This window comes from Echinococcus granulosus (assembly GCF_000524195.1).
Source record: "Echinococcus granulosus chromosome Unknown EG_S00234, whole genome shotgun sequence".
NCBI classification, from domain to species: domain Eukaryota; kingdom Metazoa; phylum Platyhelminthes; class Cestoda; order Cyclophyllidea; family Taeniidae; genus Echinococcus; species Echinococcus granulosus.
Window position 1 is genome coordinate 27,567 of NW_020170614.1, and position 14,536 is coordinate 42,102.

The 14,536-nt window shown below is 43.4% G+C and overlaps 2 protein-coding genes across 2 annotated transcripts; both read right to left on the minus strand. All coding sequences in view use genetic code 11, as the record gives it.

Annotated features, from left to right (window-relative positions):
- Positions 1–685: 685 nt before the first annotated feature.
- Positions 686–10,903, minus strand: EGR_10564 (Membrane-bound O-acyltransferase domain-containing protein; the record flags this gene model as incomplete). Its single annotated transcript, XM_024499813.1, has 2 exons — positions 686–1,435; positions 9,872–10,903. The coding sequence occupies 2 exons, from the start codon at positions 10,901–10,903 to the stop codon at positions 686–688; spliced, it is 1,782 nt and encodes a 593-aa protein (XP_024345774.1).
- A 757-nt stretch (positions 10,904–11,660) lies between these two features.
- Positions 11,661–13,214, minus strand: EGR_10565 (3-phosphoinositide-dependent protein kinase; the record flags this gene model as incomplete). Its single annotated transcript, XM_024499814.1, has 1 exon — positions 11,661–13,214. The coding sequence occupies one exon, from the start codon at positions 13,212–13,214 to the stop codon at positions 11,661–11,663; it is 1,554 nt and encodes a 517-aa protein (XP_024345775.1).
- Between the last annotated feature and the right edge of the window lie 1,322 nt (positions 13,215–14,536).

Sequence of the window (14,536 nt, forward strand, 5' to 3'; positions counted from 1 at the left end):
TTGGTGCCTCACCAATAGCGAGATATAAATTACCATCGTATTACACATGCATTACAGATCCATTCGCTCATCTATTCACACAGTCCCGATTCCTTAGCACATCCGCAGCTCATTCATTCATCCTATCCCTTATTCAACCCTTCATCCGTAGTAATTTGCTTCCCTGTATTGAATGCCGCATATGACATTTTACCAGATTAAGTTATGGTTTTTTTGCTCACTCAAACAACATAAACTCTCAATTCCCAAAATCTAATATATCTATCTACCCATCGTAGTCGTGACTACCCTAATCCGGTGTTAATAGTCTTACTTCGGAGTTACGCCGTGGAAGGAAAAAACTCCTCCCAAGAGGAGACAGACAGGGATGTGATAAACAAACCGTAAAAATCAAAAACTCCCTCAAATTTACACGATACACTGGAGTTGGATAAATATCCCGATGTCCGTACCAGCAAATCCCACACTCACACAGAAGACCTAAGCGTCTTTTCAAAACGCGGTTTTTGCCATTGATATTATGATTGAATCGAGTTAGTAATAACATCTTGCACATGCAATAAGCGCCGCCAATATCACACCTATGTACACATAATAATATAGACACTTTAGCGGGGTCACGATAAGGGCAGTAGTAGCGAGAATACAACAGAGATTCACAGAACAATCGATAATAAAATTGAGGTCAATCGTTACAGTCATGAATTGTCACGCAATCGGCACGATGATCTACGACACCGACGCCACCAACGCCGATGTGAGATGCAGTCGAGAGCTGGCGCCTGGACACCCGCGCCTCCACAACCGCCTTGAAGTAGCGAACCGTCCTTGCTACAGCGACAATCACTACCACTCCAATGATATGCGGCACAAAAAGAAACCTCGTCCACAGCGAAATCGAGGGCAAAAACCCAAGAAGATGGAAAGGAGCTTGTGCGTACTCCATAGCAAAGTGAGTGATAAGTAGGGTGAAGAAATCGTAGAAGCACTGAAGACTCGGTGACTCAGCTCCCAATACGAGTGGACGAACATTTCGACGCCAAGTTCGGGAAGTGTACGTGAAGAGAGCAAAAGTGGTAAACATGAGGTAGTAGCCGGGGTAGAGACCGTGCCAAAATGCAGAGACGAGGAAGACGAGTATAGTGCGGAAGCGCAGCGGGGCACGAAAGTAGACTACTTCGCGTAACCATCGAACCGTCCCGATGTTCCACGCGTCGATTAGGACCTTCAGATTAGGTGCAGTCTCAACTTGGAAGAAGTCAAAGTTGTGCACGTTGGCCCAAAGGGTGGTTCGGGTCTCAGGATCGACTCCGGTGTAGCCGTTGCCTGCGCAGATGCCCAGCATCTCAGCAAGGCACCAACCGAAGTAGTACTTTAAGCGAGCGACTATAAACGCCGCGAACATGTAGCTTGTCTGGCCCAATAACGAAAGCTCCTAAAATTGTGATAAAAGCGTCTTCCCTTAGCTTCGAGGACGGCGTACAATCGTTCCCATTAATACACAGTCTAGTTCACAGCAGAGTTAAGAGTAAGCTTTAACAAACTGCGACTAAAGTGGAAAGTGTGATTTCGGAAGTGAAAAATAGGTGGAATCTAAACAATCTGCATTAAGTTCACGGCAAAAAAACCGATAAACGGCAATAAGAATACAGACAAGAGATAAGGAGGAAAATGGTGTTAAAAAGAGGGGGAGGGAGTTAAAGTGGTCGAGTTAACTGCAAATAGGCAAACACATGCAAACAGCGATAATTCCTTACCGGCTGTTGTTGTACGGCCTCGCTTCAATGCTACCCTTAAGTGACAAAAAAGCGAAGTTAATGCGAAAGACATCACAACAACGAAAGGGTCACCCTATCACCTTAAATCAACGTAAGCGATAGTCGCTTAAGGTGAGTGAACGAAGAAGCCTGATAAACTTCACGAAGAAATCAACTACCAAAGCGGTGCAGAGGTAGCTTGACCAGAGGGTTCGATGTAGGAGGGAAGTTACAATGACATTAAGCCATAGTAGAGTTTTAATGTTTGTTCAACGTGGATACATTCTTATCGCTCCTTTTAATCCTTTTAATCAAGTGGATGGTTATGCATTTATGATTTCCAATGAAAAGGCCACTACGCTGTCGATATGATTAATCATGGCAGTTGTATTGTCAGCTCTCTTCTTGACTCGTATAATCACCGACGCCTTCAGGGATAAATCAGATCGTACGTTAGTGGCAGTGCAAAACGATGTGTTCGACAGAATGGTGCAGTTTTCGTCCAGGTCTCTAAAACGCCATGCATTTACATGGACTAACTCTAATATGTTTAGCACTGCACCATGGCGAGCAGGAATGAGAGTCTACTTTTAATTAGCTCATTGCTTCTCCAAAATAATGAAAATTGAATAAGATGTAAAGGTCGGACACGCTCATGAAACAGGGGTCTAAAAATACCCCTGATATAAGGCTGAAGAGCGTCCGAATGACATCAGAGGACATTAAAATAATGAAAGCAAACAAAAAAGTTAAACTTCACTTTGAGCACTTCATTGATGAACTTAATCCCGCTTTTACTTGCTACGAAGAGTAAATAGCGAACAAATCAGATTGGCAAAACTATTCAGGTAGATCTTTTCACTTTCATTTGCTAAAAGGGATTGTAACAGAGGGAGGTCGAGGAATACCAAGGGGCGGAAAGCCGTCAGTGAATTCAAAGGTCATTTCTATCGGATGGAATTATTAGTAAAAACGCCAAGCACAATGCTCAAAACAGAACAGGGGCTATGTAACTAAATAGTATTAATCTTAACAACATGCAGGATTAAAAAAACTTTCAGTCTCCTGCGAATGGTTATTCACACTCGTGTTACTATTGTCTCCGAATGCAGCCACTTCAAGACTCGTAGAATTTTTAACTTTAATAAACCAGGCACTACGATAAGATCACTTCTTTTAGTCTTCCGATTCTTCTGTGGCGATTATTCCAGTCTCTCCCATGAGGATCCTCCTTTGACTACAGATTCCAGAAAGATTTTGAGCAAGCAATCTCAATTTCAAACAGTTCTTTCCCTCAGGCAAACGAATGTGGTGGAGGTGTGGACTACCCTCACCATTCAGACGGACGTGCGTGCGCACGTGCACGTGAGCGTTGACTTTGATGTCTCGCCTAACCAGTTCCACGTGCATACAATCTCACAAGGGCGTAGAATGAGTGGGCACTAGCGTAGGCGTTTGCACATGGTGCGAGTGGCTGAAACACGCATACACACACGACTATTTCATATTAACACGTTCGCTAACACCCGCCCCCCTAGTTTCTTCCCCGAACCCGATGCCCTACATACATGTCGTGTTCTTCAATAGTTTATGACATCTTGTTCCACCTACTTATTGCAAGCCGGCTTGCTAAATTCAGAACGACAAAGTATGTCCACTATCTTACCAGCCCCAGGAGAACTATAGCTTTCTAGTTCTTACTCAGCAGTTAGCGGTTGTCACATCAGAGCTGTGGCAGTTCATTTCTCTCCACTTCTTAAAGCAAACTTTTTAACAACAGGGGTATTGGGGATGGGGGTTCTATTTTTGAGAAAGAGTTTTTTCATCAATACCAATGTTAGCATATTTCTGCTCGGACAAAAGAGAAAGCATGGAAAGAACTAATTAGAGATTAGCACTTAGCTGATGAGGCGGCAAGTGCCATTCAAAACAAAAGTCAAGGTTGTCAAGACCCAAGTCAGGGTAATATAGACAAAATATTTCGCATCTCATTGGCAATTCGCTTTGACTACACCTCCGTGTTTTGTGTTACTGTCATGTCAAGCCTTTCCTTTGACTTGTGATTGACTCTCGATTAAATCAACAATGTTTCGTAAGGGTGATAATGAAAGCGAACTCCGAGAGTCTGGTCACAAATAGATTCCCTAAGGTGAGGCCACGGTGGTTGGCACTTTTTACCAATGCAAAAAACGATCCACTTAAAACAAAGCCAGTGAAAAAGGCGGTCAGTTGGACGCCGACTGCAAATGAATCAAAGTGGCAACCAGGCGTGTCAGGGGAAATTCCTTGCTGTTTCACCTTGTAGTTACAATAAAAATGCAAGGCTAAAGGAAGAGGTATTTATAAGGTTATTATGAATGTAATAATCCATACTCCGTTGACATTTCACTCAAACTATGCTTCTATTCTGTCATGTGTATATCAACCCCACCCCCTTACTTGCAGTTTTTTGCCAAACGCAGGAGGTAAAAGACGTGTTGCCTTCGAAGCACAAATGAGCAAGCAAGAGTTTCAATGATGATGGTTGACTGTTGGGAGTAAAGGTGAGGGTGAATAACTGGAAGTTGAATAGGATGGTACTACAGTTTCGTTGAATTACCTAGATCAAGTAGACAAAGGTGGTAAAGAACCCAGTCGGACTAAGTTCTATTTCTACATGGGTTGACCAAAAGACATAGGGTCAGATGTGGAATTATTTTCCCTAAGCTTGCTTCTAACATGCATTGCATCGCTTTTTAGGGCAATTTCAAACAAGCTGATTGAATAAAGTTGGTTAAAACGAATAAACGTGGCTTTATTGATGAGGAGGGTAATTTGTAACCAAATATCACAAGAAGAATAATGGTAAACGCCGGCGGTCAGATTTAGAAATTGTCGATTGCCAGACCAATTATATCGCCTTCCAAACACAAGGTTGCTTTGATTAAAAAGCAGAATTTTGTATTTTGCTAGCTAAAACCCACCATCCAGATGAGAAATCATCATCGCTACCACTGCTATGACCAGTCACCCGCAGCCAAAAGTACAACTGCAGCGTTGATGAAAGTACATTCCCCGCCTCCTGCCTGCCTTGTTACGTTTTCACTAACATAGGGACACATAAGCAGTACCCGTGCCAAATAACATGATACAGCGCTCCAAAGGGAGATACAATAAACAAATCAACTCATCCCAGGCAAAAATACGCTTCGTGCAAACGCGTTAAAAAACCTCTCCCGAATTTCGCCTTCGTTTTGCGCGTTGACTGCCAAGGACAACAGAGGGAGAGAGAATGAATTGCTATTTGGATGCCTAGCAACGGTAGGGGAGAACGAGGGGTGGTAGCATCAGCAGCAGCAGTGAAGACTAGTAGAGGCGAGTAGTCTCAAACAGATACATTGTAAACAAGACATGAGGGAGAAACGAGAGTTCGTAACACACAATAGGAAACTAAAACGCAAATGTACACACACAGTAAGCTTCCAGTCCCACAGGAGGAAGGAGGGGGAGAGAACAGGGATACAAATGGTACAGACAAAACGGAAACGATCCAGGCCATATGTCAACGCAACGTACCACAGTGCAGATGAGCGCACGTACGTGCACTTACGGAGTGAGACGCAGTGCTTCTGCAAATGCTGCCAGTTGGGAGTACAGCAGAGGCAGCAGAACAACAACAGCAGACACAAAAACAGGGGAGGGGGGGGGTTGCATATCACCTGCCCCGTCCAGACGGAGAGGATAAATTTACCCCTCTACTCACTCGCCTTTCTCAACACCGAACTCCGACAATGCTGCTTACAGCGGGACCGAATTCGAAACCAAGTGTAGCATTGATCACTCTCAAGTTATGATCTTGGCGAATTAACATATGCAACAGAACAATTAATTATCATAATCTGATTGTGAAGATATAACTTCTTCAGATCTATGAGTGTGTGTTTTCCGTGTATGCGTGTTTCAAAATCCCTCTCCTTCGTACTGACTAAAAAACCGGATTCAAGCTACAAAATAAATTCCCGGTTTGCGTTTGTACCATCTCGAAGTTGAACGTGAGACGAAAATGGGTAGCGGAAGTATGATGTTCACACAGTTTCGCATCATATGAATAAATGTGCAGTTCGTGAAACCCCAATTGTTTAGGTTTTTGGATTAGTAGCTCACAAGAGCAAGGTTGTCAAGTTGTGGGAAGCACAGACTGAATGGACGTATGCCCGAACACCTTCCACGCTTAAACTCGGTGTCATATCAATCACAAATGGTCCCACTAGTGTAGAGTTCCTTTCAAAGGTTAAAAAAGGACGTGCATCAGCCAGAAAAACGTAACACGTTCAAAATAAGCCCTTTAAATTGTATGCCGATGTTAAAACAGTTTGAGGACATGTCTCATGGTGATTTGATTAATAGACACCTGAAAAAATTACGCTTCTCACCTTAAACATCTTTCAAGATCAAAAAATTGTACCATTGGAAATTGTGCGACGTCGGCAAAAGTAGCTTTTCTGTTAATAGCAGTCCATTTTCTCCAAAAAATACAAAAATCCCTCTTTATTCCTATTTAGCTGAACCTGACATTATGACGAACCAATGCTGGATCAAAAACAAACACTTGTTTACGGGCGAGGATGGGGATTACTACAGGCGAGAGCATAAAACAAGGATTGCCGTACCTCTCAGGGTAGAAAACAAATCAGGATGTAAATTGGAGAGAAAAATGAACAAAATAATGATTTTTTAAGTTATTTTAGCGATTACAATACGCTGGTGTCAAATGTGGAGACTTGAGCCTTACAAATATGTAATAATACCATAAATACAAAAAACCTTTTACGATTGCTTGATAAGGTTAGACGTATCTTGCGGCATGCTGGAGATTGACAAATGATGAACGCTGCGACATAATTATGTATTTCTCAAACGACTTCTTGCATTTTGGAATTAAAGCCTTAGGGGGAATGCAACAGATGGCCTTATCGGCATTAGTAACCTATTTTTGGGAATCAAAATAGTGCACAGTATTGTTTTAAGTAAACAAGACGTTTTCCATCAAGACTATGGATCAACAAAAAACCCCTTATTTGTCGACAAAAACCAGAAAAAAAGTGGGGATTAGTAGGTTTTTACAACACAGTGACCAAAGCAGAAGTAATATATCACGAGTCGCAGAGACGGAGACACATAACCATGCAAAAACGCTGCGGAAGCCTTAAAGGAATGCGTCCAACTTCTGAATAAAACTTGCAGTGATGTCACGAATCCAAGGTACCACGCTCGGTACCAGCGCCGCCAACGTGTAGCGTGTTCCTTTTCTATTTATGGCAAGTGGCTGTGCCAAATCTTGTCACAAATTGGTTTATTGTTTAAAATAAAAAATCAAATGTATGAAGAATGGGCACTATTCTAGTCTTGAACAACATTCAAGTTGGCCAATGTTCAGTTGCGTAAGTGTTGGTGTCAAATTATAAGGATAAAAGGTCCGGGCTGTGGTGGTCTAGTTTACGCTCAAACCTTGGTAACAAACGTGTCAAGACCGATCAACAAGGTTCAAAAAATGTATGATACTTATTGAAAACTATCGATGGTAAATAACTTCGCTGTTGGAGGCAATCCCGTTTCAAAAGGCAAAAAAAACAATGAGGACTTTTATCCTAAATAGTTTAACCGATGGAATCGCAACCACATCTCACAAATCCCAAGTCTCGGCAAATGCATCCGCGTACTATGGCCGCATGAACATTACCCTCTACGCCATGCACACACACATGAATCCACACTCTCTTCATCAATTTCTCCGTCAGATTGCACAAATCCAGGCAGGAAATGAAATAGAAGTAAACACACGCATACATGTTCGTAGGAGTGGAGGGGGTAGGGAGGAATGAGTCGACATTCAAGCAAATAGGGTGGTTGTCCGAAACCTGGCAGCCTCTAGCTGTCGGCTGCCCGCCTTCCCGTTCTCTAGCAGGCATGACTACACATGAGCATGACTAATGCGCCTGGCCAGTAAACGCCGATGACAAAGCGAGTGAATGGGTGAAGCAGTAGCGTTTTTATGAAGACAGCCACGTCCAGGAAGAAGTCACACAATGCCCCGACAGGCCGAAGCTAGAGCACGCTCGCGGATGTACGATTTCACTTTGTCTATCTCTCGAAATTGTGGTCGCTCAGTTTGCGATTGCACGTTAAATGGACATTTCAAGATTAACAGTAATGTGACAGAACGCAATTTATTTATGCGCATATTCAACCATGCGGGGTCTCCAATCTCTACGGATTGTATCACCGTCGAGAAGACAGTAAACCATAGATAAATCGTCTAAATTCACCCCGAGACTTTCCCTAAATCGTAGTGAGTTATTCAAATGTGGCTGGAGATGTATTATAAATGCACGAAAAGGCTGAAAGGTAACCTGTGGGCACCGACGAGGCCACACAATTAAACGACCATTAAAACGTATCGAAGTACTACACATCGATATTGGTGGATTGAGAAGCTTCCTCCTCAGATGATTTTAACCTTAAACACAGTTTATTTTGAATCCAGGAGGTCAAAAGATATTTTGAGAAAAAAATTGCTAGAAAAGCACGGCATTTTAGGCGTGAGTTTCCCTTTGAAAATTGACATCTCATCATCGTTGTCAGTAATTTAAAAGTCTCAAGTTGCAGTAACCTCTCTAGAAGTTGTCGTCTGGAAGTAACGCAACGAAGTGTTTGTCGACATAAGGATATGGTTTGAGATGGATAGCATAAGTTGACGCAATCCTTTCTGACAGATGACTTTAATCAGCAAAGTGGACCAAAACTTGAATTAGCAACGCTTGACGATTCCAAGACTATTCATCACGATGAAGAAGAGTAGCTTAAATGAAATCTACTCGAGAAAGATGTCTATAACTGATGCACTTATGCTGCTCAAAACATTGCGTCAAATCGCCTAACGCACCACGAGTTCCAACAACGCATTTTTAGAATAGTGAACATTCTTGTTGTTGCCCATGAAATAGTGGGTACATTCATTTAAATGTGCGCGATTATTCAGTCACGATGTTTACTTAAACCTTTCACCCAGTGCTGGCAAAGTTAGGAAGTGATCCTTTTTGACGTCTCTTTTATTGTGAGAGACGAAAGTCCATATTCACTAGCCTCGTTGATGGTGCTTCAAAGCTAACAACAAACAACAGCCTGACTAAAGACGAACGCAGAAGGAAGCTTTATGTATCCCCCAGGAAGAAGGATCTACTACAGCTTGAAGATACAAATTGTAGCCAAGTGAACTCGGTTTAGTTGAGATCAGTTAGATATTTCCGAAGAAGGTTGGAATAGGAATAAGGTAAGCAGATGAGCGCCCTTATGAAGTAGTAACTAAATCACAGTAGGGTAGCCTACAAACAATAAGTTAAATTGGCCATTCATCAAACCGAGATACTCCAGTGCACACTAGTCGTTAGCTGGAATGAATAAAATTTTTCAGACGACAAGATGCCCGTCTGTGGCACTGCCAGCCGTGGCTTCCACCACGCCACAGTCTCGGCAGCTATTCCTGTAAGTATGCATTCAGCGCATGGGGCGCTTGGTCCCAGATGATCGGCACTTAACCACTTCCCGTAAAATCGCATGAGAGATTAAACTGTGGGAATGGTAAATGCAACACAATTATTCACGATTATTTTCAGTTCCGAAAAGTCAACTCACGCCGGGTACCAAGGTTAGTTCAGATGTAGACTCATCTCTGATTCGAAATTATTCAAACAATGTTTGAAGCCAGGATGAGTGTATAAGTATGGCAAGGGACTAAGTGGAAAAACAGATGCAGTTTTCGTTTCTCAAAATGAAGAGTTCCGACTTGGTTTAAAAGCTCTGCATATTTAACAATGGGTACAGTGTAGCAGGAAATGTGTGAAAGTTAGTTTTTATGAAAGACCACACCGTGCCAAAAGGAGCGATCAGAGCCACAAAAACATGATTGATGATTCGATTTCAATACACATGAGTGGGCATAAAATAACTGACAGTGTGATTGTAACTTCATTCATAAAAGCCTTTCCCAGCATAATGAGCTTAAAATAGAACCCTATAAAATAGGCAGTAAAAAGATTTATTTCAATATTTTTGCTGTCTAGAACAGGGTAACTAACCTGAAAGGCCCCATGATTGATAAAATTGACAGGAATGCGATTGAACAACACAGCATAAGTGAGGCCATAGACCGCCAAGCGTAGAGTAAGGTAGCAGAGGCGACAAAATGGGATGGGAGGCAAGTGTTTATTTTCATATCCATGTAGGTAGTTTTGGTAGTCCTTGAAGAACACAAACGGGCCAATACATACGCCGTGGAAGTACATGCAGTAGGCGGCAAACTCTATCGGTCCTGGCATCTTCGCGACGGCACATTCTCGACTAGAGGGCATGAGAGTGGGCCCACCTTCTTCAACAATTGCTCTTTTGGGGTCATTCTTGCCATCCACATGGGCGTCGTCATTGGGGGTCTTGTAAGTTGCGTCAGAAACTAACGCTTTTGCGATACGTACGCCGTCGTAGAGATTGAACGCGAGACTAGAAAGACGCTGTGTCTGCAACATTACGGCGCCGGATATATCTAGTGTGTAACCTTCGTAGTCGTAGTAGAGACGACACTGATGGATTAGCATAAGATAGAGAAGGGACCAAGTAGTTACGGCGATGGGTGTAACGAGACGGTCGTGTCGGCAGAAAAGGAGGATTACGTAAGCCACACAGGATTGAAGCAGAAGGACCCGGAGTTGCATTCCAAAGCAGAAGATAACCACTCCAGCACCGAGGAGAATTTCAGTGATAGCCCGGAAGAGCGGACGCACGCGGGAGGGGGGTAATCCGTAGCGCATGATGAGAGCCAGAGGGAGGCTAGCAAAACTTGCTACCACGAAATTGATCATATCGATGGGAATACCGGACCAGTTAGTGACTGGTTGTAGGAGACGGGATCCGGCGTAAAACCGATCTTTGACAGAGCGACCAGTGCCGTGTTCGATGGTCACACCCATTACTAGACCGACGAGGATATCGAAGATGTGGAAGTTTGTATGACTAGAGCCATTCAAGGCAGCGGTGGTGGTGGTTGTTGTGAGAGGAGATGATGGCAAGGTGAGACCTCTGTTTTGAGGTAGAAGGGAGGTATTATTAACAGTCATGATTACTAGATGCAGGTGAGATCGAGTTAGCCTGAGATGACGCTATCAATCACCAAAGAAAGGGAACCTGAAAAACAAACCGAAAGGAAGAAACTTATGCTGATTCAGGTAAACACAGCCGCCTGCGGTAAGAAGAAGTGGTGAACACTACGAATCTAATTAGGAGAGATGAAAGACCATTTGTTTACTCTGGATGGGCGGAAAACTATAATACACAGGGTTCGGTTGCAGTAAACAGCACACTTATCACGGTTAATGGAAAAAACACCATATGCTACCACTGCCGCCAAAGTCATGCATTTAAATTCTAACACAAACTACTTGGCGATATCTAATACCCATGAATCAATGTTAAACGTGACTTGCAAGATAAAATGCGAAAGGCAAAACAAACGGGAGCACAAAATCACACGTAAAAGGTGAGCAGCATAACAAAGAAACAATGGGATACTTAACAGAAAAATGGGTCGGATTTTTTATTCTCACGAAAACATCCGACTAGTGTGTGTATGCGCGTGTGAGACAATGCATCAACTTTGGTACTGAGAGCAAAATATAAAGTGCAGGCGGGTAGGCAGACAGGCAGGTAGAGGCGCGTTGTGTGTAGACGATCTGCGCTGAGCCGACTAGCGTTCGCAAAAGAAAGAGGGAAGAGCAAACTTTTGGGCAATGAAGCTAGTTACTCCAGGAATGAAAAGAGGTGGAGGTGGGAGCAAGAATAAAGTATGAAACAGGGAGACAGAGCCGGTGCCACTGATCAATCTATAGGATCCGAATAATAGAGAGCCTTTACTTGGCGCAGCTTGTTTAACCAATCCCCTGAGTGACCGGTAGGATCCTCCAAGTAGTATATTCGATTGGGCACAATGATGGAAAAAATCTTGCTATTTCGGCATTCAACGCGCAGGAAATTGCTCCAGGGCACCTCCCCTTTGAGCACCATGGCCTCAGGGTCAACGTAGAAGAGATGGGGCCCCTCAGTGAGAAGGAACACTCGCTTCCGAGCGAAGAGCCCCCGACGTTTGTACAAGATGCCTTGCTTCACGATCAGACGTCCCTTAACAAAACGGTGGAAAGCATTTTCCACAGCCTGTTTCTTTAACAACTCTTCGCGTTGTAGCTCTGTTATCTGACTGGTAGCCAGCGCAAGCTCCTGTGAGAGAAAGTACTTTTGACTAGCAGTATAACCCACGGGTACTTTATCCCAGTCGTTGTGCTCCAACGGCTCTAAGTTGGGAATCAGAGTGGGCGGTTCACTATCGATTATACCCTCCCAGTCAACACCGGAGAAGAAAGGGTGTGAAAGAAGGGCGTCTGGACCACCCGTAGCTGGACTACCTAACCGTTCGGAGGGAGAGAGGACGAGAAGACATTGGACAAGGTCCTTCGCCTCCTCATCAAACCTCTCAGGAAAGGTATAGTTAAGAGCATGAACCTTCTGAAACACGTCAAACTGGTGTCCGAACTTGTCAGCACGGAAGGGAAGGCGTCCGGAAAGCATTTGGTAGACAACACAGCCTAGAGCCCAATAATCCATTAAATAGGAGAGATCAGGAGAAGAGGATGAGTCGGCGGGGGTGGAAGAGGATGCAGCAGCATCCGATTTACTCCTCCCATTATGGGACTCATCCTCAGAGGTCGAAGAGTCGGAGGACGAAGATGTGATGGATAGGGGTGCACAGAACTGGAGCATCTCAGGGCTGACATACTCCGGAGTGCCAGTAAAGACGGGTGCCTCCACAGAGGAGTCGTTGAGGATGACAGCAGAACCGAAATCCGCAAGTTTGATGTGCATATCAAGGGTGAGGAGAATGTTCTCGGGTTTTACGTCTCGATGGACAATGTAGTGGGAATGCAGATAGCGAAGAGCGATCAATAGCTCTGCGGCGTAGAACCGAGTGCCTTGTTTGTTGAAAGACGTGAGTTTTTGGAGGTAATCCAGGAGATGACCCCTTTGAGCGTACTGCAGGACGTAGTAGAGGCGAGAGGGGTCCTGAAAGGTGTACATAAGGCGCACGATAAGAGGATGACTAGTGCGGCGCAACACCTCTCGCTCCATGAAGACAGCCAGCTTGACAGACTTATTGGCAGTGACCTGCTTCTTGCTGACAACCTTAATGGCGAATTCACGCTGCGTGGCGATCTCCTTGGCAACATATACTGTGGAGAATGATCCATGACCGATCTCCTTGCCGAACTTAAAGTCCGAGGGCTGTGGTACCCTGGGATGGGATGCGATTGATTGGGTGGCTAGACGCTGGGAGGAGGCTAGCGAACCATCGTTAACGCTCCCACTGCTCTTCGGCTGCATAAGACAAACGCCTGAGTTGGTTGCCTACAGTCACAACGACAAGAAAATGTGGTTACAGAGAGTAATGTGGAGGTGAGTAAACAAGAGGTCACTTTTATGTACTCGAACTAAAGTCGCTTATTTGAACTTTTGCTAAAATATGCCTAATACCATGAATGAAGTAAAAGAGTCAGACCAGCTAAAATCATTACCTTTGTACAGATTGTCATGCCGCTTCCATACAAAATTAAAGTGGAAAAACAGACTACAAGAATATCCGATGTAGCAAAGCCCTTAAAACCAGATTATAGAAGGTAGAAGAGGCCTGCAAAATGGATAAAATACTGACTGAATGACCACACTACATAAAGAAACAACCAAGGATTCCTAAATGGCTCCATAGCAGTATTGCTTATCCGACTACGAATACCTTCTACAGTCTCATTAACTTGCTGAATTCATAATAACAAAAGTAACAATGCCAATTGTAAAACCAAGCTGACACAAAGATCACCCGGGAGACTAAAAAGAGCATACCAAAAGCAACAAAAGTACATGAACGCCGACACAAGAATGGCATACGAAATAATAAAACATTGGAGAAGTGTAGGCTTTAAGCCAATACAACAGTAGTAGAATGGGCGAGACAAAATATTTCAGCAAAGGACTCATAAAGGAGCAAAAGTATTTAAAGCCACTCTGTAGATAGCATGGGTCAATTCACACAATTACATTAGATGGTGAACAATGGCCCTAAATTACAAGAAACACACCGGTATCTAAAATCCGCACACTGAAAGGTTCCGATTGGCACTTTTGTAATGCTCACAGAATCGTGATTAATTATAACAAATTTAACAAATTCCTTTTACAAACTCTACCAATTTAAAAAGATATTTTGACCGTTTACACACTATCTAATTTTAAAAAATTGTGCGCTCAGCAGAGGCTTTTAAAAACCTGGCAACTTATAGTTTTACAAAGAAATTTATGTACTGTCGCTACAAAATGGCTCTATTAAAGTTGAGTCTGAGGCTTAACAATTCTCACAAATGCAAAATTTTAAAAGAGCGTTTGTCTAATGGATTTATGAACAGGATGGGATTACACAGTTTGATGTTATCCGGCATCTCTTAAAACTAAACCGCCTTCGTATGGTTATAGGCTTCGATGTTTCAAAAATAATAACGCTTACGCAATGGTCAAGTCGTTTTAATGTTTCTCTTAAAGAGAAAAGTGGAATCACGGAGTAAACCTTGTGGCTGATGAGTCAACGGCCTACAATCCGGAGAAAGGTGCAATGCGATGGTGGTTTATCGCTCTCGCTATTGGTGAGGCACCAG